Here is a 27,156-nt window from a genome sequence, read left to right on the forward strand (position 1 = left end):
AACTAAGGGCCCCGGGCCGTAACTAGGGGCCCCGGGCCGTAACTAGGGGCCCCGGGCCGTAACTAAGGGCCCGGGCCGCGGCCGACAAGGCACGGGGCACGCGGTCCACGCGGGGGCATTTTGCTGAGCGTGCACTTAGGCTGGCAAAGCTGCCAGGCGTGATGAAAGGATGCGAGAGGCCGCTGTGCAGCACGCACACGCAAAAACCTCTCCACCTTGTTCTAACAAATGCACTGAAGGAGGGCCAGGCAGACAGGAGCCCTGACAGGCGGCGACCCCCACCAAAGCTCAGCTTCAGGGCCGTGGGTGACCCCGAGCCTGAGTGAGACTGCTCCGCCTCCCCCCCAGCAGCTCTGGGGGCAGGCACCACTAGAGCTGAGCAGCACCCAGCACATGCTAACAAATGAGCCGAGTCCCCTCCTGGAAATCAAACTAGCCTGAACCTGGGGGGGCCTCAACCCCACCTGGCACATCCCAGCAAAAAAGACACAAACCAACCATAGGGCACAAGAGCTTTAATTCAACATAGTCATCTCATTCCGTAACAAAAAAGGAGGGAAGCAACTTCTCCTCAAGTGTTGGAGAGCCACCCTTGGAACAGCCTGAAGTCCGAATCGAGGGCCCCCAGGGCCTCTCAGATGTCATAGTTGGGGTTCTTCCGCAAGATTACGAAGCCCTCCAGGATGGGAGTGACAGGCAAAAACTCCTCCGTGGCTAGCTCGGCCCGCTCCCCGTGAGCCAGCAACACGGGGGTAGTGTGCGTCTGGAACCCCGTGATGGTCTTGGGCTTCCCGGCCTGGCCCACCACGTCCACTGCCTAGAAGGTATAAGAGGAGAAATGGCATTGTGGAGCAGCAACACCAGCAGCCCTGCTGCCCCAAACAGTTCCAGCCCCTGGAGATCCTCTCTCTTACCTGGCCCACGCGGACAGATACCGGCAATGGCCGGAGTTCCTCGTCGAAGGTGACCAGCATTCGGGGCTGCATGGCAGCCACCAGCCCATACAGCACATAGTGTGACTTGCCCAGAATGACTAAGAGAAAGCAGCCCAGAGAGGCAGGTGACCACCTTTTCCCCACCCCTCCCCAAGCCCACCTCCTCAGTCTCCCTGCTCCTCCTTCCCTACACTGCCCCTAGGTTCCCCACAGCTGCCTCTCTCCTGCCCGTGCACTGCTGGCTCCCTTAGTCTTGGGGACAGTCTCCCTGACTTGAGAGATGGAGAAAAGTGACCTAAATCATCAAATACAATGGCATTATTGGCTGATCCCCAGAAGACAGCCAGCCCCAGTGGCGTGCTCTAAAGCAAGTCTGGCCAGGACACAAAGGGTACAAGGAGCCCACCTCTACCCCAATGTGTAGAACCTGAACTTCCAGGGGCCCCCACATCTTAGCAGAGTCGCACTGAGCCCGGGCCAGCCTTTCTATGACATTTCTGAGAGGGACTCACTGTTGCGGACATCGAGGAAGGAGACGAGCACGGTGAGCAACCCAGCCACAGCCACCTGACTCATAAGCTGCCGATCACTGTGGTAGGGGCAGAGAGTGAGGGTGCCCTTCCCCAAGTGTGTCAAGCCCTGTTCAGGACACAGAGAAGGTTAGGATTGTAGGAGGGGTGCTGCCCAAGCCCAGCCTCCCAGAAACCCTGGTCCTCCAGGCCAATGCCCCACCCCAACCACCATCACCTATCTCCAGGTCTCTTAGAGAAGAGCAGCCCCCTCACCTGGGCCAAGCGCACCATGAAAAGGTTGTTGGGGTCTTTGGCATGGTACTGGGCTAGCTGGCGCAGCATGGCAGCCAGCCGAGCATTGTTGGTACCTGGGAAGATGAAGCAATGGAGGGGGGTTCCTGGGGGCAGGAAGGCTGTACATTCTGTCAGTGCCCAAACCTGACCCAGATGTTCCCTTGTGACCAAAACCTGCCCTTGTCTGCTCATACTCACCACTGCCCACCATGCCCATGGCAAATATGGAATTATAGGACACTTCTGGGTCAGCATCATGGGAGAATTTGCTTAAGGTGTCCAAGATGTTGAGCCTTGGGTTGGAGACCGAGATCAGAGCCAAGGCCAGAGGGACAGCCCGGCGCAGCGTCGGCTCCCCATACCTAAGCTGGGGGTGGTGGTGATAAAAAAAAAAAAGTCATAGAGTTCCCTGGTCTCTGACGCAAATCTATGAAGGTCCTTGGGGGGCCAAGGGGTGAGTCACAAGACAGAAGCTGGAGCCCTTGCTCTACTATGTGTGGGCTTCTCATTTGCCCCTCTGTGACACGTGAATGGGACGGATGAGAGCAAGACGGGAAGAGGAGGATCAGAGATCCCATACCAACCCAAACCACACTGCCCCTGCTGAGTACAACTGCATAAATAACACAACAGAATCTGAAGAGCATCTGGGGAAGAGGAGCTCAAAAGGAGAGGTGGAACAAGGTGGCCTGGGCACTCTGGGACTTTCCCTCTCTGCTCCCCTTTGTGCATGTGAAGAGGTGTTTTCTGACTCACCTAAATGTCTAAGATTTTACTATAGATAAAAGCATGGGTCTAAATGATTTCTAAAGAACATGGACACAACCCCATCCCCTCCATACAGACAGCCCCCTCCGCACTCTCCAACAGCAACTCACCAAGTGCCCAAAGGTCCGCAGAGCCATTTCAGCCCCAATCTCCTCCCCCATGGCAATAAGGGCAATGCCCAGGACAGCCACTCCCTGTCAGAAAAAGGGGAGGCACACCACCAGAGTGAGTTCCAGAGTCCCTGGAGCTGCCAAGTGTGGGTTCCTCTGAAACAGCACAGTCCCAGAGTCCCACACCAGGGAAACCAGCTCCTCCCAGAACCCCAGAGGCCCCCAAGAAGCCAGCACCCTCTTTCCCCAAGTCTCTCCAGGGGTCACCTGGTGTGCCCCCATGTCAGCAGGAGCCTCTTTCTTGTCTTTGTCCTTCTTCTCCTTCTTGTCTTTATCCTCTTCCTTATCCTTGGAGTCAAAGTGCTCGCTGCAGATGTGAAGCAACTGCTGCACCTTCAGCACATTCCCCGAACCTGGGAAAAAGAAGAAAACTAAGTAAGATGAGAGACAAACAGGCCCAGCAGGTGATCAGACAATCAGGGTGACTTTCCCCAAAGGAATTACAGGTTTGTGACGCTCCTTGGACCCTCACAAGGCCTAGTGTCACCCACATTTTACAGATAAAGGAAGCTGAAGAGGGGAACAAAGGGTGGGGTCTCAAAGAAGGGACATATCTTTTAATGAGGACACACACAGACCTGCATAGGCACACACATCCACAAGAGTGTTGGCAAAACTTCGGAAGGGCTCAGACACGACCTCCAGAGCTGCCAGGATGGCTTCAATGGCCTCACCCTTGCCTGAGAGGAACAGAGAGTCGTTCAAGGCTCCTGGTAGGCCCTATCCCCTCCAAGGTGCCCTTCCTCCCCTGGGCAGTCAGACTCACCAAGGTGGTTGAGGCCCAGGCCCAGGGGAAGCCAACGGGCATAAGTGTCCTTGAGCTCCGTCTCAGATTTCTCCATGATGGTCTGCAGGATGGTGGAGGTAACATCTCCATTGCAGGAACCCACCGCGATCATGCCGCAGGCCAGAGCTGTAACACCTGCCACCTGGTAGAAACAAAGGGCATGCTCAGGATGGGCTTCACCGTGAAAGTCCTCACTCATTCTCTGTGATCTGACTTTCTTCTACCTTGAGGAACATCCTTCCTGTCCACCCCAGGCAGCTTCCTGCTACAGGTACGGCCAACCTTGACACAGCAGCCAAAAAAGACCCTTTCCTTTCCTTCCCTGGAGCCTTAGAAGCCTCAGTTTTCCCATCTCATCTTCTTCCAGGAACACTGAGGTCTGAGACCCGGCAAGCCGACCCCCGGATGAGAAACTAGGAACACACCGAGCTGAACAAGGTCTGGGTTCCTGGGTGGCTTTGTGCCAAAGGCTCTCATCTGCCTGGGATTGTTCACAAATCCCTGTCCTTCCCACCATACCCAGGGAGGATCCCAGGGTCAAAGCCTCTTCCCCAAGACAACAACCCTCGAGACACACCTCCATGCTGGACTTGGAGTCTCCCATCACTGGCAACAGCAGAGTTAGGACATCCTCACGATTAGAGCCAGCATAGGCCAGGCCAAGCCTATGAAAGCCAGAGAGAACATGAGACCGTGGCCTAGACAGAGGGCAGCAGATGAACAAGCAAGCAGGCGGCAAGGAGCTCACCCAAAGATGGCACCAAGCCGCATGGTATTGCTGTTATGGAGCACGTAGTCAGAGAGCAGGGCCAAGGCTGGGTCGCACTCGTTTCGGACTCCTGAGTTCACAATGCCACAGGCAAGGAGTGCACCTGACTGTGAAGAGAACAGACTCCATTCTCTGGCCAGTCTTTCCCCAACTAATTCTAAGAAACAACTCGGATCCCCACCAACTTTCCACACTCCCGTGGTTCTCTGGGGGCTGCAAGCCTCATCAGGGAGAGATAGGGATGCCATGATCACAGAAAAGGGGGAGGGGAGGGCTCACCTTGATGTAATCCTCAGAGGAGTAGAGGTACTTGTCAATCTGGGTGAGGCCCCCATCCACATCCCAAAGAAGAATCATACCCAGGGAGGCAGCCGCACTCAACATTCCTATGGGGGGAACAAAGTGTCACCCCACACTGGACCAGTGTCAAAGGACCTAGAGGAATGGGGTGGGGGGAGAGCTTATGATCGCACCATGATCCTTGTTCTTGTAGAGCCACTTGTTGCCATCATCTGTGAGCAGCTTATCTTGGCCAAAAGCTGCATTGACAAAGCCATTCACAAAGGAGGCTGCAAGATTCATGCGAGCTGAGTCCACCTGGGAGCCACTGCCCCCAAACCCTGCAACAGAGAGGGGAGAGAAATGAGAACTGGCTCCAGCCACCAGGCCTTTGCCCAAGCCTGCTCCAGACAATGAGCCTGCCTAGGCTTTGGGGAGGGGTCATCACAGATTTGCTTTATGATCGTTAATGTAGGTCATTCTAAGATGCCATTATTGTTACTGTGAAAATGATGGGAATGGCAGAGCCTCTAACCAAGATGGATACTTCTAGAATCGCTTCTATGGACAGGGTATGACACAATGCCCCCAAGACCCAATGGCTACTCACTGTTGTTTTCAAGGTGAGTTTTATAAATGTCATCAGGCACCTTGGGCTCCATGATATCGAGCTGGAAAGCAAACATTCCAGAATTAAATTATAATCCCACCAAAGGCAAGAAAAGCTTCTCTTGAGTTTTTTTCCACAAGGGGTGATTAGGGCCAAAAATAACCCAACAGGAGAGACGGCACAAAAGAGATTAAAAAGCACTAATCTGGGAATGATGACCCAAGTTCAAACTCTGCCCATAACAGTCATCTAAGCTATTTGAGCCTTGAGCCAAGTGCTTGAATTAGTGCCAAGAATATAAATAAAGGGAGGCAGGTCCTGGCCTCAAGGAGCTGATGGCTAACAGAGGAGGATTGAGTCTAAGACCCCTTCCAGCTCTTCTGCTCTTCCATATTCCCGACTTCTCTACCCAGCCCTCTGTCTCTTCCCTCTGAAACACTAAAGGGGGGGGGTGACCTTTCCTCCACCTTCCTCAGTGTTGGGAGGAAAGCCCTTTCAAATTGCCAGGTACTCTGGAAACATGAGACATGGCAGGATGAAGCCTCACCTCCCTCGCCAAGGCCAGGAAGTTGCTATTCAGCTGCACATTAGACATGATCTCAGTCAGGTCCTCATACTCTTCGACATCTTCACTCAGTTCCAGGAAAACCCCGTGCCGGCCCAGCATGAAGGCCATCTGCTTCTGAACCACTCTGGGAAAGAAACGAAGAATGGTCCCTGGAGTCCCACCTTTGCCCCTCCCTCTGCCCCTGGTGACCCTCACAGTGACACATACACATCCTTGCAGGAGGTGAAGATGTCTTCCACCAGCTCCATGTCATTGAGCATCAGGGCGAGTCGTAAGGCCTCTGGGAAGCGGCTGAACTTTCGAAATACCCCCAGGGCACAGCGGAGCAGGGCTGAGTTCTCAGGCTCCGGAACATAACTCACACAACTTGAAAAGAGAAGGCAAAGGGGCCTTGCTCAGACCAGAGCTCCTGGCCCCAGCACCCCAACCCCCCCCCCCAGTCCAGTCCTTCCCTTCCCTTACCTGGTGAGGTAGAGACAGACTTTGGCATAGGCATTGTCATCAATGTCCTTCTCCAGCATATCCATCTGTTCAATCTCCATGAGTAGGTCGCACGCCTCATGCTCTGCATTGTGGGCCATGTTGTAAGGGACAATTTCCTTCACCAAGGTGAGCAGGGGCTCCCGCTGAGACTTCTCAGCTTCATCGAGCTCTTGCCACTCCTTGGCCACTTCACCTGCCAGATGCCTGTGGGAAGCCCAGGCATTAGAGAGGAAGGACCCCTGACCCAGGGCCCTTGAGGCCAAATCAAGCCTGAGACTACCCCCAACGCTCACCACTCCCAGACCAGCTCTTACCGAACATACTCATGACCCCACGAGGCCAGCTCCTCCTGAGAACCCACCAGTCGATACTTTAGGCATTCACGCTCTCCACTCATGGTCATGGCCAGGACAGAGATGATGTCGGCTGCAAAGCGCTACAAAAAGACCACATCATGTTGAGTCGCGGAGGGACAGTACCAGAAGGAGGGACCCCAGCCCTGAGCAGGCTTAGACCCAGAAATGAGACCAGCCCATATAATGGAAGAAGAGTGGCCAATGATGCCACCTCCATGCATGGTGCCACCTGGCAGCACAGGGTGGGACAAACATGGCACCCCAACAAGGAAACACTTCCCAACTATCAACATGAAATCAGACTATAGATCCCAACTCTTGAAGGGGGTAAAAACAGCAACACCAAAATATAAAGTTGGCACTCAGAACACAAATACCAGTGGATTTGTCCCAGCCACGTATACGCGTGCGTTTATATGCTCATCCTCCTAGATCTGAGGTTCTTCACCTGGGATTCTTGGACCCCAAGGAGGTCCAAAGAGGACAGATTCTTTTTTTTTTTAGTTTTTTTTGCAAGGCAAATGGTTAAGTGGTTTGCCCAAGGCCACACAGCTAGATAATTATTAAGTGTCTGAGACCGGATTTGAACCCAGGTACTCCTGACTCCAGGGCTGGTGCTTTATCCACTGCGCCACCTAGCCTCCCTGAGGACAGATTCTTATGGCATCTGTGAACCATTTTTATTTTCACTAATCTCTAAAGCAATTTCAGTATTTCCTTCAATTGTTTAAAAATACAATTTGAAAAGGAGCAGTCGCTATCATGGCTTCCCCTGACAGTGCCTGAGGTGGCCAAAGACACAAGCAGAGCAAGAACTGCAGTTTTCCATGGAGAGATCTGAAAACTTACTATTTTATGTCTTATTTTTTCTAAGTTATTTTTAAATTTGTACACTTCGTGGATTTGTGTCATCATTGTGCAGGGGCCATGCTAATCTTCTCTGAATCATTCTAATTTTAGTATATGTGTGGTTGAAGCAAGCACATGATTTAGTTTGTAACAAAAGTCTATCTTTAATGTTAACAAATTGCTGATGACACTAAGAGCCTGACATCAGGGTCTGGATCTGTGGGGTCTAATCCACACCCATGTCACCTGCTCTGAACACAAAAAGTTCAGAAACTCAGAGTGAAGACCCAGTCCTGACCCCGGATGACTGCAGGTAAGGAGATGACTCAGTTCTGCCCATCCACACAATGGGGATACTTGCACAGTGGTAGAGGTTCACTGCATTCTTGTGCTGAAATCACCTTATGAACCTGCACATGCTGCCAAGACACGAGTTGTTAGAATGGCTTGGGCTCACCTTATTCTCGCCAGGCTTCATGTTCTCATAGATCTCCTTTAGCTTGCTGTAGTGTGGGCGCAGAAATTTCAGAGGCTTCGGCACTGAGGTCATGGAGGTCGTTGAAGAGCGAATCTGCCTCCGTAGCTCCTCCAGGGCTGGTCTGTAGAGGGATGTATCCTTCTCCTGGTGGGGAGGAAGAGACAGAGAAGGATTTGGGTAAAAAAGGAGCTATACTTCCTTCAAAATTGACAAGAAAGCTTAGGACAGAGTCTTTCATGCCAAAAATATGGGAATACTTATACATGTGGCAAACCAAAGATGGTTTTGGCAGACCGTATACAGTGAGTACGAATTTATTAAAAAATCACAACCACAAAAGCAGGTTAGTGTGTAGACAAAATAAACCGGAAGAGAACCCAGGAAAGAAAACCCAACATGCTTTTATTATTAAATTCACGTATGTGCTAGTATTTCTTCCCCTCACTTGGCCACGACCGATATTATTTCGTGGTTCACTGGCACAGACAAAGCAACCAAGTGGGGGAGGCCGGGAGGCCTCGCAGGAAGGAGGGCGGCTCGGGCTCCTGACTCACCCCGAGTCGCTCCACCAGCATCTCCAGTTCATCCTGAAGCTGTTTGTCCTCCTCGGACTGTGGCGGGAGACACGGGTCAGCAAGCCTCTCGTGCCCAGGAGAGCCGCGGCACTTGCGCGGGCCCGGGCCCCCTGAACCCCCCGGCCCCCCGGCCCTCTGAACCCCCCGGCCCCCGGCCCCCGCCCCCGGCCCTCTGAACCCCCCGGCCCCCCGCCCCCCGGCCCTCTGAACCCCCCGGCCCCCGCCCCCCGGCCCTCTGAACCCCCCGGCCCCCGCCCCCCGCCCTCTGAACCCCCCGGCCCCCGGCCCCCGCCCCCGGCCCTCTGAACCCCCCGGCCCCCCACAACTCGGTCACCCAGTGGGACCGGGGAGGAGCGCGGGGCGCCAGCGGGGCCGGAGGAGCTGGATTCCAATCCAGCTGGGCCAGGAGCCCGCGGCGCGCGGCTGGCCGACCCTGGCCGTGGCCTCCAGGAGGCCCGGGGGCCGCTGGGGGAGCCGGGGGGCCCCGGGCCCGGGCTCCAGTCCCGCTGCCGGCACCCCCCGGGCCTGGGTCCCCTCGCCCTGGCGGGGGGGGAGGGCCCCGGGGCCCGGAGGCCGTTGGGCGCCGGCCGTGACTCAGCCCGAGGCCCGGGCCGGGCCGCCGCTCACCAGCTCCTGCTCCTTCTCCTTGTCGCTGGGCTCCCGCCGCTCCTTGCCGCCGGCCTTGTCGTCCGCGGCCCCGGAGCCGCCCGGAGGGGGCTGCGACTGAGGCGGCGGCGGCGGCGGCGGCAACACCGCCTTGTTGCGGCCGCCCGGCTCCATGGCGCGCTCCGCTCCGCTCCGGCCGCCCCCGGCCCACCGCGCATGCGCGCGCCCGCGCCCGCGCCGCCTCGGCGGCACGCACGCACGGCACGCGCGGCGCGCGCGTCCGGACTACAAGTCCCAGAAGGCGGCGCGCCCGGCACGCGGAGACCACGGGTCGCCCTATGAATGGGCAGGCGGCGTGCTTGCCCTGTCTCCTTGCTGCGCATGCGAAAGACATCTGGCCCGGGCCCCAGTGCCTTGATGCGTGCGTTCATCCATTCATTCATGCGCTCCTTCATTCATGAAACCAGAGATTGTTCAATGGTTATCACGCGCCAGGCTCTGGCCAAGCCGGGGCGGCTTAAACGGAGAGTAAGCAGCCCCTGCCCTCGGGGGGCTTCTGGCCCACCGGGAGACTGCCACGGGACCCCGGGGCCAGCGAATCCAGCCTTTACACAGCCTCACGCTATGTTGCTGTTCTATGTGATGTGACAGACGTCTTAGGTTGGTTTACGCAGCTTCGCGTTATAATATCGTTATATACCTAACGGACATCTTATTCACACAACTTCATATACTTTTGATCTATCCGGAAAAGACATCTTATCCAGCAGACTGTTAAGGCTTACAGAGCACTTGGTAGTCGGTCTCATGTGATTCGCACAACAACCTGGGGGGGGGTAGGTGTGATTATTGTCCCCATTTTACAGAAGAGGAAACTGAGGCAGAGGTTAAGCCCCGTCCCCCCCCAAAAAAGCAGATCCATTTTGATTCTTGGTCTCCAAAATCATGCCCATCCTCCCAGTAAACTATAAACTCCTTAGGAGGCTCCCATCGGTGTCATTCTGCCCCCTCCACATCCTCCTTCATGCATCCCCCCCACTCCCAGTCCTTAGAGTAGGTGCTTAATAAATTCCCATTTTTATTGACTGAGGTGAAGACAGCCTCCCCTGCACCCAGAACTTCCCCTTCACAAGCCAGGCTGGACTGTTCATCTGGAGGCCTGGGATTCCTTCCTCCACCAGTGACATTCTACCTGTAGGACTGTGGACTGATTTATTTGTACTCTGAACATTAGATCCCTTATCTCTAAAATAGAGACACATCCCTCTAGAAACTCTTAATTCCTGATTTCCCTGAAGGGTGCAGGGAAAGGATATCTGTGAAACCATATAAGTGGAGGCTATTATGGTTGAATCTTCGATGAGTCCAATCATTTGACCTGGAGTTTCAATGTATCAAAGGTTGCACAAATGAAGATATTATGACCAAAAAAAGGATTACTGAAAATTATCACCTATAGCTGGAAAAATAAGTAAGTAAAATATTGATTTTTTTAGAAGTTCTGTCATTTATTGAAAAGAAAAAAAGGCCACATTGATCAGTTAGGAAATCAGGCTGGCTCCCTATACATGAGTATAATATCATATAAGTTATTTCTCTTTATTTTACTGATTTCATTGGCATCTGTTAGCCCCACAGTTTCAGGTGCTACTAGGCCAAGGCCTTCTGAGACACTATCAGAAGTGTGCTATTTGTGAACACAAATGCATATGCTAATATAAATATGAAAATATAGATATATGAGGGGACACTTGGTGGAATTCTAAATTTTATCCATTTCTTTTGTGGAGAGAAAAAAAAAATAACTTCCAGGGGGAGGCTAGGTAGCGTAGTGGATAAAGCACCAGCCTTGGAGTCAGGAGTACCTGGGTTCAAATCTGGTCTCAGACACTTAATAATGACCTAGCTGTGTGGCCTTGGGCAAGCCACTTCACCCCATTTGCCTCGCAAAAACTAAAATAATAATAATAATAATAACTTCCAAATTTGATATCTACTTTATATCAAAAGTACCCTTTCAAAAAGGTAAAGTCCTTAGATATGACTAATCTCAATAATTTTTTTCTAGTCTTTCAAGGCTGGAGAATGGAAAATCAGAGAAAAAGCTGAGGCCTCTCTGGGATGTCAGACTGGTCCTGGGGCAAATTGGACTCTGAAGGATGTCAGAGTCAGACACCCTTTTCTGGATCTTCCCCTCTATCACTGGCCCTGACTCACAGACAGAAACAGAATCTTTTTTTCCTCAAAGGACTTCCTGGTGTTTAGAAACTTTATACAGCTAATCAACAAAAAGGTAATTGAAGGGTAGAGAGGTCCAAATAACAGGATGGGAAAGGATAGCATTTGGGTTGCAGAACTTTCACAGAAGGAGGGCTTCTAGGCAGGTGGAGGTGAAGAGAGAGAGGGCATGCTAGGCAGAGAGGACGGCCCAGGCAAAGGCCCAGAGGGGGGACCTAGACTATTGCTCAATCAATATGCATTTATTAATCAACTACTGCTTATGAAACACACTGTTAAGCACTGAGATACAGAGAAAGGCAAAAAATAGGCCTTGCTCTCAAAGGAAGCCAATGTAGCAACCAATTGACAATATACATTGGAGTTAATAGCATTAAGTGGGGATCAGGAAAGGCTTCTTATAGAATATGGGATTTTAGAGGGGAGCTGAAGGAAGCCAGACAGTGAGAGGAGGAGGGAGCCTATTCTAGATATGAGGTGAAAATGTCTGGAGCCTGGAGGTAGAGTGCCTTCTGTGGAGAACAGCAAGGAGAAATGAGTGTAATAGAAAACAGAGGATGTGGTACAGAGAGAAAAAGATGCAAGAAGTCTGGAAAAGTAGGAAGGAGTTGGGTTATGTACAAGTGGCTTTAAATGCTAGGAGATTTTATGTGTAATCTGGTAGGTGACAAGGAACCATGGTAGTTTAGTGAGGGGAGGGAAGGGTGGGGAGAGACAGGGACAGACCTGAAAGTGATGAGGGTCTGCCTCAGGTAATGATGGTTGGCTGGTTGGTTGGTTGGTTGGTTCTTGTCCTTTACTATTGAAGACCAAAATGACAACACTACGTTTGAGACAAATGGTAGCATGTCCTATGGTGACTGATCAGACCAACACAAGCCCAGAATGCTCTACCATAGGTTGGGCATAAATAGTCCATGTGAACACCTTGGGCGGGTCCTCTAAACTTACAGATGTCATGTTTCCTGAGGTGGTCCTGTGCCTGTGTCTTCCATACTACACAAAGTTTTTCAATAAGACCTTCTCAGGAATTACTTCTTCTGACCCCCCCGTGAGCTATTGCCCTGTGTGAGGTCTGTGAAATAGTCTTTTGGGCAAGTGTATGTCTGGCATTCTAACAATGTATCCACCCCATCATACCCTCTCTGTTGGAATGCTAGAAAGCTTAGCTGAAGAAAGGCCCTCAGTGTCTGGAATCTTCTGCTGCCAGGTGATCTTCAGAATCTTCCTAAGACCGTTTAAATGGAAGCGATTCAGTTTCCTGACATGGCACTGGTAGACTGTCCAGGTTTCACAGGCAAATAGCAATGAGGTCAGCACCTCGACTCTGTAGACCTTCAGTTTGGTAGTCAGTCTAATAGCTCTTTTCTCCCACACTTTCTTTCAGAGCCTCCCAAATACTGAACGAGCTCTGGCAATGCAAGTGTCAACCTCAGTGTCAATGTGGACCTCCTTGGAAAGGACACTGATGGTATCCAAAGAGAGAAGGTAGTATATAAAAAGAGATGCCGTGAAAGTAAAATCAACAGGATTTGGAGACAGAATGGAAATAGGGGAGTGATAGATGTTGTTCTTTGTTCTGGAAGAAGACCATGACATCAGGGAGGTGATACCAAGATAAGTACATGAATTGGATATGAGTGAGGGGAGCTGTGTTAAGTCATCAACCTCACTTTCTCCTCCAGAGTCATTTGGGTCCAGTGACCAGACATGAATCAGAACAACTGGAGGTGGCCCTGGATTCCAGAGAATCAGGCTTAAGTGACTTGCTAAAAGTCGCATAGCTAAGAAGTGTGATCCAACTGAGGTTGGATTTGGACCCAAAATGTCCTGACTTCAGGATAGGCATTCAACCCACTGTGTCATCTAGCTGCCCCTAGGGGAGTGAAAGAGAAAGAAGTTTAAGGATAACTCCTAGGTTGGGACTCACAACTGGGAGAGCAAGTGGTGACTGGATGGATAGGGGGAATCTCAATCATAATCAGAAAGTTTGGGAGAGGGAAAAGTTGGGGGGGGGGGGTTGAGTTTTAAACACATTGAGTCTAAGATGTCTACAGAACAAACCAGACAGTTGGAGATGTAAGACTGTGGCATAGAGAGACAGTAAGTCAAGATAAAGAGATTTGAGTCATTTTCATAGAAAAGATAATTTAATCCCTGGGAGTTAAAGAGATCACAATGGTGCAAGAGATAAGAGGCCCCAAGACAGAGCCTGTGGAAACCCAGGAATATCAGGCCTGGGTAAAGATTTAGCAAAAGTGATTGAGGAGGAGTAGTCAGATCGGGAGGAGGAAGAGAAGCAGAATAAGGGGGAACACCACAGTGTCAAAGGCTGCAGAGAGGTCAAGGAGAAGGAGGACTGAGATAATGTCTTCAGCTTTGGCAGTTAAGAGATCTCAGATAACTTTGAACGGGCAGTTTCAGTTGAGTGATGGAGTCTGAAGCTAGATGGTAGAAAGTGGGAGGCATTATGTGGGGCTAGATAGATACATCAAGGGAGAGCTTTTTGAAGAGGGGGAGAGTGAGAGAGTGTGTTATAGCCAGTAGACAGTGAGATACTGAGGATCTGCTGGAAAAGTCAGAATGAAATGGTCTGCCTTGGCAAGAGAAGGGCCCCTTCAAAGGGTGAGACAAAGGTAAAGGAGGAAATGGTAGCCCCAGGTGACTGTGTGATGTGAGATTAGACAGAGAGCAGAAGAATGGAATGGCCTCCATTTTTTCAGTGAAATATGAGGCAAGAAAATGGGTACAACTATTTTGGTAAAGCAGTTTGGAATTATACAAATAAAAAGATGAAAATTGCCTTTGATCCAAAAATTCTATTCCCAGGTTTATACTCAAAGGAGAATAAACATGAACAAGAAGAAAACATTTTAGTGCCACTTGCTATGGAAGCAAAGATGCCCATCAACTAAATTAAACAAACTGTGATCCATGGATGTTATGCAATATTCCTATGCTGATGAGTACAGAGAAGTCTTTAAAAAAACTACACAAACTGATGCAGAATAAGGTCAGCAGAACCAAGAAAAAATATACTCAGTAAATACAACATTGTAAATGGGAAGAATAAATCACACAAACACAAAATCAAAAATGGATGTTGCAAAATAATAAAAAACAAGTGAAGAAACAGGGGGTAAAGAGCACCCCCAACCTACCACAAGGGCTGTGCATTGTACGTGTTTTCAGACTATTTCAATGTATTGGTCAATTTTGCTGATTTTTTCCCTTTTTTTTTCCTTCTTTGCCTTAATGCTATCTGTATATGGAATTGTTCACTGAGAAGGAAGGGATACTGGTGAAAAATATGAGAATGTAAAAAAAAATTCATGAAAATATATATTTAAAAAAAAGGTTCTCAGCTCAAAGGGTGAGGAGAAGGGGGGTTACCAGAGGTTTGGAGAAGAATTAAAAAAGGCCTGAAAGAATCATTGTGGGGTCATCTTAGGTGGCACAGTGGATAATGCACCAACCCTGAAATCAGGAGGAACTAAGATCAAATCCGGCCTCAGACACTCAATAATTACCTAGCTGTGTGACCTTGGGCAAGGCACTTAACCCCATTGCCTTGCAAAAACCAAGGAAAAAAAGAAGAATCACTGTGGAGAGTGGAAGAGTGAATCAGTTAGGGTTTTGCAGGATAAGATTGGAGATAGGATTAAGGAACAAGAGACTGGAAAGAAGAGGATATTGTAGACATGGACCAGTTCACTAAGGAACCAAGATGGCAGCCAGGGCGAGGATGATGGCCCAGGAAAGAATGGAGGGAATTGGAGTTCAAAATGAGATTCTAGAGCAGGCTTTGGGGTCATAAGGCAGAGGGAGAAGTGGAAAGACAAGTCGTGATCAGATAAGAGCATTTCAGTGAGGAAATGGAGTATTCATGGGAGATGACAAAATCAAGTGTGTGAACCATCTCTCTAGTGGGAAGGATAGGTCACAGGGAGGACTTTAAATACTAGAGAAGGACCTGGTCTATCCGGAGGTTGAAACAAGCTGTTGGAAAAGGTGACAGGAAGGGGAGAAGTCACTAGAAAAGCTTGAACTGATGGCCACAGCAAAGAAGCAAGCAATCTTGGTTGATTTACAACTGTTTATTGGCATAGCATCATCGTAGAACAGAAACCATCTTCCCCTCCCACCATCCATGTAAAAATAAACTCTGCCCCCAACTGACTCGCCTGCCCTGTCCGCCCTCATTTGGGGGGACACTCCAAGCCTGGAGTCATAAGACACTGTGGTTGGCTACATTCCCCCTCTACTCTTCCTCAGCACAACTCGAATCGGGATGCAGTGGGCAAAGGCTTTTGGGTGGAAACTCCAACTAAAAGCTGACTCCAGGGGAAGGGAGACAGCAGCAATGGGGAGTAGCCACACTAGGCTCAGCTCCCAAGGCTGAGGACAGGGGTCTGAGTGGGGGTCTAAGGACCTGAGACAGGGACTGAATGGAGACCCAGCTGATTTTTAGCTGGGGTCCTGAGTAGGGATGTCAGAGTGCCTAGGGACTACTTTTCTCTGTTCCTTCAAACCTCTGAACTTTCATCCTTTTGTAGCTAGCTATCAGCCCCAGCCCCAGCTGGATCAGACTGGGACAGAAAACCAAACAGTACCTCACTGGCCAGCTACCACTGCCAGGGTCACTCCATTGTGTCAGTGGGGGAGGGAAGGGACCCAGGTCCTGCTCCAGACATCTGTCCCACCAACCCCCCTGTTCAGGGGTGGGCTTTGCATCTGCCCCAGGATATCTGGCAAGTATCCGGGCTGGAAAAGAGGGGCTGTCACAGTGAACGACGGAGGGGCTCAGCTCAAACCAGAGGAGCCACCTCCAACCAGTGGCACATGGTGGTGGTGGAGGAGAACGGGGAAAGGTGAGGGAGCTCTGGCTAGGGCATCCCAGTCAGCAGAGGGAAGCAAGGCCTGGCTTCTCACTTGGCTTTCGCTGCATCCTAATCCCTGGGGAGAGGACTGCCCAGCATAGTTGGTTCCCTGGCACAGAAGCCCAGGACTCCTAGGGAAGGAAAAGGGATCAGGGGCAGGAAAGCACACTGGCTGCTCCTGGTCCCTACCACACCTCACAGAGCTGCCCAGGATTCATGGGAGAGCCAACAGGACAGTTGAAGTGTTGAAGGAAATCCCGAGAATTGGAGAGAGTTCCCAGCACTCGGAAGCGGGCAGGACTATGGGGGTCCGTCACCAAGCCCTCATGGGAGCTCTCCGGAGTCCGGACGGAGCACCACACCTATGGGTCAGGACAGACAAAGATGACCTCACAAGAAGCCTCCCACTGGCCGACCCTACCAATCAGGCCTTCAGCCCATTCACCTGCCCTCTAATCCTTCCTCTTCAAGACCCTTCCTCCCATCCTCCCATCCCCCCACCCTCCCCATCTCCCCCACCTTCTCCATCTTTGCCCTGGACCTTCTGAAAATCTCAGGCACAATGCAAAAGACCTGAGTTCCAAACCTGCTTCTTCCACTCACTCCCTGCATGGCTTCAGGGAAGTCCCTAACTCTCTCCCCTCATTTATAAAAGTAAGAGATCTGATGACTATTCTGATTTTAAATTAGTGAAGGCCCAGGCTCCTTCTGATTTTAAATTAGTGAAGGCCCAGGCTCCTGGGCAGAGCCCAGAGGCAGACAGTCCTAGGGACTGGGTGAGGGGAGCATGGGAGTTGAGATGTCTGCAGGGTGCTGAGAGTCCTGAGGGCGAGGACCTGAAAGGTCCTTCCATGGCAGCTGCTAAGTAAGTAAGGGTGGGACAGACCTAGGAAGGGTGGTGAAGGGGGGGAAATAAGCATTTGTAGAACACCTACTGTGTGCCAGCAAAGTCCAGGAGGAGAAATGGAGTGTGAGGGAAGAAGCATTTATTGAGCACTTACTGTGTATTGGGCAAGTCTGAAATAGGAAGTGGAGAGTGTGTGAGGGAATAAGCATTTATAGAGTGCCTACTGTGTGGGGGGCAAGTCTGAGAGGGGTAGTAGAGTGTGTGTGGGGGGGAAATAAGCATTTATAAAACACCTATTCTGTGTCTGACCCTGAACAAAGCACTTTACAAAGATGATCTCATTTGATCCTCACACTCACCCACTTTACAATTGAGTAAATTGAGTCAAACAGAGGTGAAGTGATTTGCCCAGGGTCACATAGCTAAGACGTGTCTAAGGCTAGATTTGATGTCAGGTCTTCCTGACTCCAGGCCCAGGCCTCTTTATCACTTTGCCATCTAGTTGCCTCAGTGGCCACCTCCTCCTCCTGGGCATAGCCAGGGAGTAGTGGAGCAGCAGCCAGACCTAGAGAAGAGGCCAAGAGATAAAGTACCTTCAGGGAAAAGTGTTCTATGGACCATGGAGCATGAGAAAATGAAAGGAGATGAGAGGATGAGAGCATGGAGCCCAGATTGAGAATCAGGAAGAGCCTCAAGGGGACCCTTTGGGTCGTTCCCCTTATTTTCATGTGGGGAAACAGGGTCAGCCAGGTGGCCATAGCAGTGAATGGAGTTCCAGTCCTGGAGTCAGGGGACCCGAGTTCATATCAAGTCTCAGACACTAATGAGCTTTGTGAACTTAGAGCAAGTCTCCTCCTTTCTGTTTAACTTAAAATGGGGATAATCACCGAACCTACCTCTCAGGATGGCCTTGGGGTTATTATCCCTAGTAACCTCTATTGTCTCCACAATAAACAAACAAAAGAGGTGAGGAAACTGAGGCCTAGAGTAAGGAAGTGAGTGACTGAGTGCCCAGGGCTCAGTAAAATGGAAGCTTAGGATTCTGGGGTCCAGAGGACTGAGATCAGACACTCTTGCTGTCTGGGGGAGGGGGAGAGGCAAGATACTGAGGAAGAAATTCAAGTTTTGTACTAGGTTCAGATGCTTGCTTCTGTTATTGCTGGTGTGGTTGTTTGTCCATCAAATATCCATAAAATCCAAAGACTGGTTGCCCTAAGCAGTTCCTGCTGATGGAACTCAAGATCTGGGGTTCCTGATCTGAAACCCCACATTCTGGGGTCAGGTTTCAAATGAGGAAGTGTAGGGAAAGAGTCCCCTCCACCCAGTGATCACAGAAGAGGGCCTGGGATCCCAGAAGCAGTCCCAGGAGAGGGATGTGGGCATCCATGAGGCAATGTCCTGGTAAAAAGATGTTTCTGCCCATAGCTACAACTCCAATCATGAAACATTTGTGTACTGTCCAGACATCCAGAGGCACACCATGATGCCTAGAGAGCCACAGACTTATGGAGACTTTCACAACCAAGAAGTTCCCTAGGAAGAGCCCCTGGCCCTCCTAGGTATCGGGAACCAAAATTCAAAAACAAAAATGAAACAGTCTTTGCTTCTAAGTAGCTTCCCTAGACCCCATTCCAACCCTGAAAGGAAGGCCTAGGGTCATCTTCCTAATTTTCCTTCCATCATTTTCCCTAGGAAAGACAGCCCGAAGTAGTCTTTAAACCTGATCACAGAACCTACCTCTCAGGGGGACCTTGAGGCATTATTCCTATTAACCTCTATTGTCTCCACAATAAACAAACAAACAAAAGAGGTGAGTAAACTGAGGCCTAGAGTAAGAAAGTGAGTGACTGAATGTTTAATCTCATCAGTATATTCTGGAAAAGGGTTGTCCTCCCTAAGTTTCTTTTTCCTAGGAAAGACATTCCTAAGTAGCCTTTATAACCTAATCACAGAACCTACCTCTCAGGGGGACCTTGGGACATTATCCCTATTAACCTCTATTGTCTCCACAATAAACAAACAAAAGAGGTGAGTAAACTGAGGCCTAGAGTAAAAAAGTGAGTGACTGAATGATTAATCTCATCAGTGCATCCTAGAAAAGGGGAAGTCTGTGGTTGTCCTCCTAAGTTTCTTTTTCCTAGGAAAGATGGTCTGAAGTTGGTTCTTATAGCTTAATCATATCAGTGTATTCTGGAAAAGGAGAAAGTCTGTGGTTCCCCTCCCAACTTCTTTTCCCTAGGAAAGACAGTCTAAAGTGGTCCTTATAATCTAATCACATCAGTATATTCTGGAGAAGCACAGAATAATGGGTCCCCTGAGCCCTACAAAAGGATGAGAGGTGGACCACCCAAGCCTTCACCTCCCCAGCCCTTGCCCATTAGGCTAAACTGCCACAGCTTGACCCCTGCCCCCTAAATGTGAAAGATATAGACATTCAAGTCTTCACTTTTGCCTGAAATGCAACCCCAGCGTCAGTTAGCTTAGAGCTCAGTTATCCATTAGTGAGGGTTACTTTGAGGAGCTTGGGTGGCTTCCAGCATAAAAGTTCACATTGACAGAGCTCTTTTCCAATCATTTTATTCTCTCAGAAACTCTGAAGACAGGGAGTAAATTATCCCATTTTCCAGATCAGGAAGCTAAAGACAAGAACTAATCTGACAGAGAAAGTGTTTTTGGGGGAATTATGTTTGTGAGGAATAAACTTCCCAAGCTACCCTGGGAGTTAGCACAGTAGAGATGGAAGAACCTGGCAGTCCAGGACTTTTTCTTTTTGTCTTTGTATTTTCAGGACCCTGCACAGCACCTGTCTAATGGGCTTTTGTGGATTCATAGATACCAAATAGGAGAAATTACTGATTTAGGATTCACAGGGTTAGCTTGTTAAGTATTCAAGGACTTGAACCCAGACCATGGAGTCATAAATATAGATTTAGAGCTTAGAGCAGATTTGCTTTGGATTTCCCATTTCTCCAGCCCCATGTTATTTCTTCTTTCCATCATCCCCTCAGCAAGACAAAGGACAAAGAGGGACAGAGAGGAAAAGGGATGGGAGAGGACCTGGGGTGAAATGCAGCCTGGGAAGTGACTGTACCTGGGCAAATCCCACAAAGAAGAGCTGGTGGTTAGTGAATCCCACAGCTGGGAGGTGCTGCTCCTCGCCATGCTTTCTCAGCCATGTCTTGTAAGCCTAGGACCAAGCATATCATGATAGTTCCATCTCCATTGCCTTGGAGCATCCCCTTCCCCACTTATCAGACCTTCCTGGCTCCTTCTGCCTGTCAATCGATGGAGGGACATGCAGGGCAGAAGGCCTGGTTTCAGGGGAAGAACCACTCACTCACATTATAGGCAGCCTTGAGGCCCCCATTATCAGCAATATTCTCGCCTAATGTCTGCCGTCCGTTGAGCCGCTCACCATTGACCTGATACCGTCCATACTGTTCCTCCATACAGGCTGTGTGGTTCTGAAAGGCAGCCAGGGATTCGTTCTGCCACCAAGGTCGGAGGTTCCCCTCTTTGTCATACTCCCGTCCTGAGCAGATCATAGAGACAAATAGATACATGTTCATTGTTGGTAGAATTGCATTTTTTTCCCAAGGCAATGGGGTTCAGTGGCTTGCCCAAGGCCACATGGCTAGGTCATTATTAAGTGTCTGAGACCGGATTTGAACCCAGGTCCTCCTGACTTCAGGGCCGGTGCTCTATCCACTGTACCTAGCCGCCCCTACCCACTATATTTTAGAGAGGGAGAATAGAACCTTCGTCTTGCTGACTCCTGGTTCAACTCTCTGTTCACTAGGGCAAGGCATTGAATTCAAAAAAGGAGAAAGGGACTGAATCCTACTCTTAGATGCAGATCGCAGCTGCCTGGTGACATGAAGGAGGCAACACAGGACTGCCCACACTAGCCTTTGCCCCTTGCCCGTAGAAGTGGAGGATGTTAGAATGACTGCATAGGACAGGCCAATCAGCCATATCTGGGGTTTCCTACCTTGGTCATCAAAGGCATGTGTCAGCTCATGACCCATCACCACACCGATGCCTCCAAAGTTCAAGGCCCTGGACAAGATCAATTTGCCATCCGTCAGGACCTGCCCTTGGCTTCTGGGTCTTCAGTGTGCCTTGGCCTCAGGCACTACTCCCTGAGCCCAAGAGGCCCTGCTTCTAACCTCCTCTCCTCTGTGCCCCCTACCATCTTTTCACATATCATCATCCAACGCTCCCAACCCCACCCTGAGGCTCACTTAGGGTGATTCCGGGCATAGAAGGGGGCTTGCAGGATACCAGCTGGGAAGACAATCTCATTCTTGGTTGGAAGATAGTAGGCATTCACTGTCTGTGGGGTCATGCTCCATCTGGACAGGGTGGCATGAAGGATGCATCTCATTTGGTCAGAACTGTAGTGCTTTGGGTCTCCAAGGTCATGCCCACCCCCAGATTTTTAGGTTCATTCCCTTGGCCCTCAAATAGTCCCGCTCCCAGCCCCAAGCCCTGGCCCCTCTTCATCTTCCCAGAGCCCAAAAGTTGACAAGCCCCCTTCACTCTCACTGGTCCCGATTGGGAGTCTTGCGAAGTTGGTCAGCCATCACCTTGGCAGAAAAGTTGTACAAATTCAGCATATTCTGGAAGAAGGAATCTTCTGAAACTTCATACTAGGGGATAAGGAAGGAAAAGAAGCCTGGACATGACCTACAATCTCCCACTTCTTTGCCTTTGCACATGCCCCTTTTGCCAGGTCTAGAATGCCCTCCTTTTCACCTGTGCCTCTTAGAATGCCCAGCTCCCTTCAAAGCTTAGCCAATGTGCCAGCTCTTCCGATAGACCTTTCCTAATTCCCACAGGGGTGGCAACTTTGCTTGGTTTTTGTTTTTTAACTTATTCATCTCCATACATCCCATTCCCCCAGTTGAATATAAGTTCCTTGAGGACAGGGTTTTTATGTCCCTTGCACTTCTGTCTTTTATGTTTTGTCTTTTCCTATTTGTATGTACACTTCCTGATACTAGGGACTATCTGGTTTTCTTATATTTGAATATCCAGGGCCTTAGTTCTAGTGCCCGTCAGATAGCAAGTACCTAATAAATATGGACAGTTCCCAATTCCTGACCAGGCTAGATGGAGTGGGTAGCTTCCCTTGCCAGTCAGAAACTTTTCCTCGGGGAATGGGTTAGGTGGAAAGACAAGATAGCTGTTGGGATAAGGAAAGCAGGGGGAACTCACACCATCATAAACATCATCCAGCTCTTTGGGGTCCAAAATGAAGTCAGGGAAGCCAATCATATCATAGATGGCATCAGCCTGGAGAGATGAGAATTCTCAGATATCTGAATTCCTTAGACTCTTCATTTAGTTATTCATTCATTCAACAAACTTTTTTCATTAAGCTACTTAACCCCATTGCCTTGCCAAAAAAACCTAAAAAAAAAAAAAAAGAATTTTGAATTTGATCTAAGGGGTGATTGGGAGCCACCAAAGCTTCTTGAGAAGAAGAGGGGCAAAGATAGGAGAAGGTAGTGATAGAGTAAGGGGAAGCCAGTGAGACCATTGTCATCATCAATGGAAATGAGAACTTGAAATGGGGACAGGAGGAGAGAGGAGATTAATCAGAGATATAGGTTTAGAAGGTAGAATTGATGAACGTTGGCAGCTGATTGGATGTGGGCAGTGAGGGGAAGGAAGGCCTTAAAATGTCTGCATTGGAATGCCTTAAGAGGATGGTAGTAACCTCTACACAAGGAGGGAAGTTTGGATGGGGAGTTGATTTAGAGGAAAAATAATGAGTAGTCTTTTGGATTGCTTAAGCTGCCTCAAAGATGTCCAATTAGACAACGCTAAGCCCTGCTCCCTCCCCTCTCCACCCATTCTCCCCATCCCTAGCTGCCCCTTACTTTCTCTTTGGCTGCCTGCCTCGTCTTTTCATCCATCCAAACCAGGTGTCCCAGGGCCTCTTCAAAGGCCGCCCTTATCTCACTGATCATCCCCTCTGCCTAGGGAGAGAAGGAAGAAAAGGGAAAAAGTCTGAATCCAAGTCTCTATGAACTCTAGCCTTTCCCACCCTTACCCCAGCTAGGCTGACCAGGGTCCCACTCCATTCCTGAGAACATGGAAGAGCCAAAGGCCTGGGTACTCACAATCTCTTTGCTCTCTCTGTCAAACATTGCTTTCACAAAAAGGGATCCCAAGGCAAATCCAAGAGCATCATCGGTATTGGAGATACAGGTCTGCCACCGGGGTGTACAAGACTAAAGAGAAAAAAAAATAGTTCTTTCCCAGTCATCTCTCTCTCTCTGGGGCAGAGTGCTTTCTATGAGAGATTTGGATAACTCCCACCTCCAAATCTGATATCAAAGTTACACTCCTAGACCCCTCCCCTGAAGGGCATAGGATGACAGAGTTGTTAAAAAAAAAAAAAAGATACCTTTTAGTTACCTTTTCCTTTTTTTTTTTTTTTTTGGTTTTTGCAAGGCAATGGGGTTAAGTGACTTGCCCAAGGTCACATAGCTAAGTAATCATTAAGTATCTGATCTGAGGCTGGATTTGAACTCAGATCCTCCTGACTCCAAGGCTGGTGCTCTATCCTCTATGCCACTAAGTTGCCCTTGCCCTTTTTATTTATGAAGGCCCAGAGAGATAAAGTAAGCTAATGACAGATCTAGAAGTCCTAAACTGAGACTCTGAGATTGCTTCACTCTATTGTGTGGTGGAGAGCAATGTCATGAGGCCCACCAGCTCTAACCAGGCCTCATGAGCAATCTCGATCATGTTGGTCTTCTCCACAGACCTCTCCTTCTTGGACTCCCTTGAGGACCATTGGCTCCCCAAATGTCTTTGCTCTATTCCATATCAGGGAAGGAGGGGTGGCTAGTTGGCACAATGGATAGAGCACTAGCCTTGGAGTCAAGAGGATGGGAATTTGAATCTGGCCTCAGACACTTGACTGTTACTAGCTGTGTGATCTTGGGCAAGTCACTTCACTCTGACTGCCTCATATCCAGCGCCATCTCCAGTCATCCTGATTTATATCTGGCCACTGGAGCTAGATGATTCCAGAGGAGAAAGTGAGGCTGAGGGCTTAGCACAGCCACCCCCCTCACTCAAATCTAATTCACGTGCTCCTCATGGCATCACTTCCCTGATGTCATGGTCTTCAAAAATGAGGGACAAACATCAGGGAAGGAAGAGTCACGAACCTGGAGATCAGAGGCAGCCCAGAGGCCAAAATGATCACCTTTTTAGTGCCATAAAGAGTCTCTATCAACTTCTCTTGTGCCGATTCAAAGCGCCGGTCCAGACTGGAGGCCGTCTTTTGGACAAGGTTCCAAACCATGTAATTGTTCAAAATGCTGGCAGATGAGAAAAGGGGAAGGAGAGTGAAGGAGAGACAGCAAGGGGCAATGGACAGAGAACTGAACTGGGAGGCAGGAAGGCCAAGGTTCAGATCCCCCATCAAAACCTACTAGATGGGTGAGCCTGGGCAGCTCGCGTAATCCCTGTCTGTCTGCCACAGTTTCCTGGTCTGTGAAGGGACAAAACTTCCTGTTACCTCCACAAGAGGGTTGGGAGGACGAAGTTAGAGAGCCTCTATAAATGTCAGCTCTTAGGGTTAGCATATGACTCCAGACTGCAGAGAGGAAGGTCACTGCATCTGAACGCGGTGATGCTGCAGCGTTCATCCATGACCAAAGCCAGGGATGGCTACCAGGGCAGGAGTCCCCAGGAACAGCTACGCTAACTCACATCCGTCCCAGGCTGCTGAATTGGGAGGAGGGGGAAAGGGAGGGGGCAGAGGATGTTCAAGGACACTTTGGGCTACACTTGCCTATCTCAGCTAGGGTTTCTCAGAATCCCAAATTGGGTAACCTGCTTTGGCACTATGCTCAGGGAGCCCCCAGACATGCTCTGCAGCCCATCTCTCTCTCTCTCTCTCTCTCTCTCTCTCTCTCTCTCTCTCTCTCTCTCACACACACACACACACACACACACACACACACACACACACACACACACATTCAATTCTTCCTCTTGGGGGTCTGCCGCTGCCCCCCCCCACCTTCTCTCTGTGCGGTTGATGAGCTCCGACACCTGCTGCAAATAGTCAATCCCATACACCACCACGGGCTCTGCCTCTCCCAGCTCCAGGGGTGACAGGGAGAAAGATAGGAAATCCAGCCACTCCACAGAGGGAGCCAGGGCCTAGGAGTGAGGAGAGCAGAGGGAGAATGAGGTCAAGGAGATTTCCTATCTGCCCTAAGTTCTGGTCAAGTCCTCCACCCAGGCCCTTCAGCTTCTGATGCAGGCCCTGACATCCTGTCCTGTTGCTATAACAACCGCATCTGGTTACTTAGGAATTGCAGAGGGGAGTGGAGGAGGGACAGGAACAGCCTGGACATCCTCCCCCTCCCCTAGCTCTGTCTCAGAGTCCAGTCCCAGCTGCTGCTTAGCTGAGCCTATGGACTAGGCCCAGGGCAGAAGAGACTGGTTAGATTTCCTTGGTTGGGAAGGGAAGCAGCTGATGGGAGGAGAGACCAGAAAATCAGGACAATTACTGAGGTTCACAAATCTTCTGCCCCAGTTTCAGGGTAATGTCTGTTTTCCTTGACTCACCAGAGCCCAGGGATTCTGTCGGTATCTTTTAGAGAGCCCAAAAGAGTGGGGCATATAAACCTTGAGCCACACCAGGGAAGGAGGGTATACCTGGGAAGCCCCCCGAGCCCTCTCCCAGAGTCCTTGGCCCATCTTTTGTCCTCCCCTCCTGGCCTGCCCACCTGCAACTCGGCAATGCTCATCTTATTGTAGATCTTTTCTTCATCCCGCCGCTGGTCCTGGGGTACCGTGATGTTGGCCAGCTCGATTTCTAGTTCTATCACCTGCTGCATCTGCTCCCTTGTGGAGTCGGGGTGGCCACCCAGCAGAGTCCCTAGTTCCACCATGTAGTCCAGGTATGCAATGAGCACCTGTAACCATGGGAGGAGGCCCTGGGGACACAATCCTCCCCTCCTGCCTGTTCTGCTAGCCCCTACTTGCTGAAGCTGATCCCCATTTCCAAAGTACTGTCCTATTTCTGAAGTGCTCCCCTATCCATGGGGGGGGGGGGGAAGAAACAGTGTGACTCAGTGAGACACAGTTTTTATTTATCATCAAAGGACTTAGGTTTGATCCTTCTAGCGATGTGACCTTGGACAAATTCCCTGATTTCTCTGAAAGAAGGTTGCTTTGTACTCTTTTTTAAAAAAAGAACTTATTTTTGCAAGGTAATCCCAAAGTTGAGCAAATAAACTGACTTGTCCAAGGTCATACAGTTAAGCAAGTTGGGTTTTTTTTTTAACGTGTCTGTGGACAAATCTGAACTCAGGTCCTCCTGACTCCAGGGCTGGTGCTTTATCCACTGCGCCACCTAGCCGCCCCAATTCCTGTGTAATTTTGAGCAAAGTTAAAGTTTCACTGGGCCTTAGTTTCAGCTATAAAATCAGGTGACTGAAAAAGGTAGCCTTCCATTTCCTTCCTGCTCTAGATTTTGGTTCTGATGGTCTCCAGATGTCTCTCTACTCTTCTGATCTTCCTCTTAATTGTCCATGTCTCCTGAGCCAGCCCCAACCAACAAAGTCAAGTAATTACTGCAATCCTGCCTTTTCTAGCACCTTCAAGCCAGCTGGCCCTTTTTTGTCCCTTTGGAGGCAATCGAAATACAGTGACTTACCCAGGATTACACAACTAGTAAGTGTCTGAAGGTGGAGTTGAACTCCAAGTCCTAAATATGTACTGTACCACCTAGAAGCCCTTTACTAACTTGATCTTTTGTTGTGACTGCCTTGCTAGGCTCTGAACCTGGAGTGATTCAATCTAGGGTCGTCATCCTTACCATCCATCCTTTTGGTTCACCCCTACAATCGTAAAGCCTCTGTGATGCCTCTCTATGCTCCAGGCCTAGAATATTCATGACCCAGCCTCCTTCAGAAGCTAGATCAAACACAGCCTCCTACATGGGACCATTTGTGAATCTCCCAAGAATGCCTCCTCTGAAGTTACCTTGTAGCCCCCCCCCCCTTACCTGCTCATTTGTGCGTGGCCTGCCAGAGAATGTAAGTTCTTCCTGTGTAGGGACTTATTTTTTCTCTAGATGTTCCTAACTCTAGGTACCTTAAACCTAGAACT

The 27,156-nt window shown here is 49.9% G+C and overlaps 2 protein-coding genes, 1 long non-coding RNA gene and 1 other non-coding gene across 7 annotated transcripts in view; 1 reads left to right on the forward strand and 3 right to left on the reverse strand.

The window, feature by feature from the left end:
- Positions 1-500: 500 nt before the first annotated feature.
- PSMD2 (proteasome 26S subunit ubiquitin receptor, non-ATPase 2) lies at positions 501-9,255 on the reverse strand. The gene is made up of 21 exons (XM_074189610.1): positions 9,061-9,255; positions 8,413-8,469; positions 7,838-8,002; positions 6,490-6,611; positions 6,155-6,379; positions 5,900-6,058; positions 5,672-5,816; positions 5,125-5,185; positions 4,709-4,855; positions 4,515-4,621; positions 4,215-4,342; positions 4,044-4,131; positions 3,446-3,608; positions 3,258-3,359; positions 2,887-3,032; positions 2,620-2,703; positions 1,940-2,108; positions 1,721-1,815; positions 1,448-1,574; positions 915-1,033; positions 501-817 (listed from the first exon to the last, which is right to left on the reverse strand). The coding sequence occupies exons 1-21, from the start codon at positions 9,211-9,213 to the stop codon at positions 635-637; spliced, it is 2,745 nt and encodes a 914-aa protein (XP_074045711.1). The 5' UTR covers positions 9,214-9,255; the 3' UTR covers positions 501-634.
- On the reverse strand, positions 7,411-7,513 carry LOC141490265 (U6 spliceosomal RNA). The gene has a single exon (XR_012469122.1). It is a non-coding gene; the product is annotated as a U6 spliceosomal RNA (small nuclear RNA).
- Positions 9,256-9,432: 177 nt separating the features above from the next.
- On the forward strand, positions 9,433-14,408 carry LOC141490192 (uncharacterized). 2 transcript variants are annotated; one of them, XR_012469089.1, is made up of 5 exons: positions 9,433-9,699; positions 10,338-10,510; positions 11,108-11,332; positions 12,665-12,765; positions 14,107-14,408. It is a non-coding gene; the product is annotated as an uncharacterized LOC141490192 (long non-coding RNA). The 2 variants fall into 2 exon arrangements; XR_012469090.1 differs by lacking the exon at positions 9,433-9,699 and adding an exon at positions 9,715-9,834.
- Positions 14,409-15,363: 955 nt separating this feature from the next.
- The window catches only part of ECE2 (endothelin converting enzyme 2), a 49,950-nt gene continuing 38,157 nt past the window's right edge, over positions 15,364-27,156 (reverse strand). For all 3 annotated transcript variants that reach the window (XM_074189616.1, XM_074189614.1, XM_074189613.1), the window contains 12 exons: positions 25,770-25,958; positions 25,055-25,197; positions 24,233-24,347; positions 23,136-23,246; positions 22,893-22,991; positions 22,225-22,302; positions 21,553-21,656; positions 21,249-21,359; positions 20,996-21,063; positions 20,346-20,536; positions 20,096-20,191; positions 15,364-16,519 (listed from right to left, as the gene is read on the reverse strand). In XM_074189616.1, coding sequence (XP_074045717.1) covers positions 16,343-16,519; positions 20,096-20,191; positions 20,346-20,536; positions 20,996-21,063; positions 21,249-21,359; positions 21,553-21,656; positions 22,225-22,302; positions 22,893-22,991; positions 23,136-23,246; positions 24,233-24,347; positions 25,055-25,197; positions 25,770-25,958 — 1,482 coding nt within the window. In that variant the 3' untranslated portion in view covers positions 15,364-16,342. The remainder of the gene's footprint in view (positions 16,520-20,095; positions 20,192-20,345; positions 20,537-20,995; positions 21,064-21,248; positions 21,360-21,552; positions 21,657-22,224; positions 22,303-22,892; positions 22,992-23,135; positions 23,247-24,232; positions 24,348-25,054; positions 25,198-25,769; positions 25,959-27,156) is intronic.

Source organism: Macrotis lagotis, chromosome 5, assembly GCF_037893015.1.
Source record: "Macrotis lagotis isolate mMagLag1 chromosome 5, bilby.v1.9.chrom.fasta, whole genome shotgun sequence".
NCBI classification, from domain to species: domain Eukaryota; kingdom Metazoa; phylum Chordata; class Mammalia; order Peramelemorphia; family Peramelidae; genus Macrotis; species Macrotis lagotis.

Coding starts and splice junctions, on each gene's coding strand:
- PSMD2 (XM_074189610.1), bottom strand. CDS start 9,213: ATGGAGCCGGGCGGCCGCAACAAGGCGGTGTTGCCGCCGCCGCCGCCG. Junction 5,817..5,899: donor TTCACCTCCTGCAAGGATGT/GTATGTGTCACT, acceptor TTTCTTTCCCAG/AGTGGTTCAGAAGCAGATGG. Junction 3,360..3,445: donor CCTGGGCCTCAACCACCTTG/GTGAGTCTGACT, acceptor TGTTCCTCTCAG/GCAAGGGTGAGGCCATTGAA.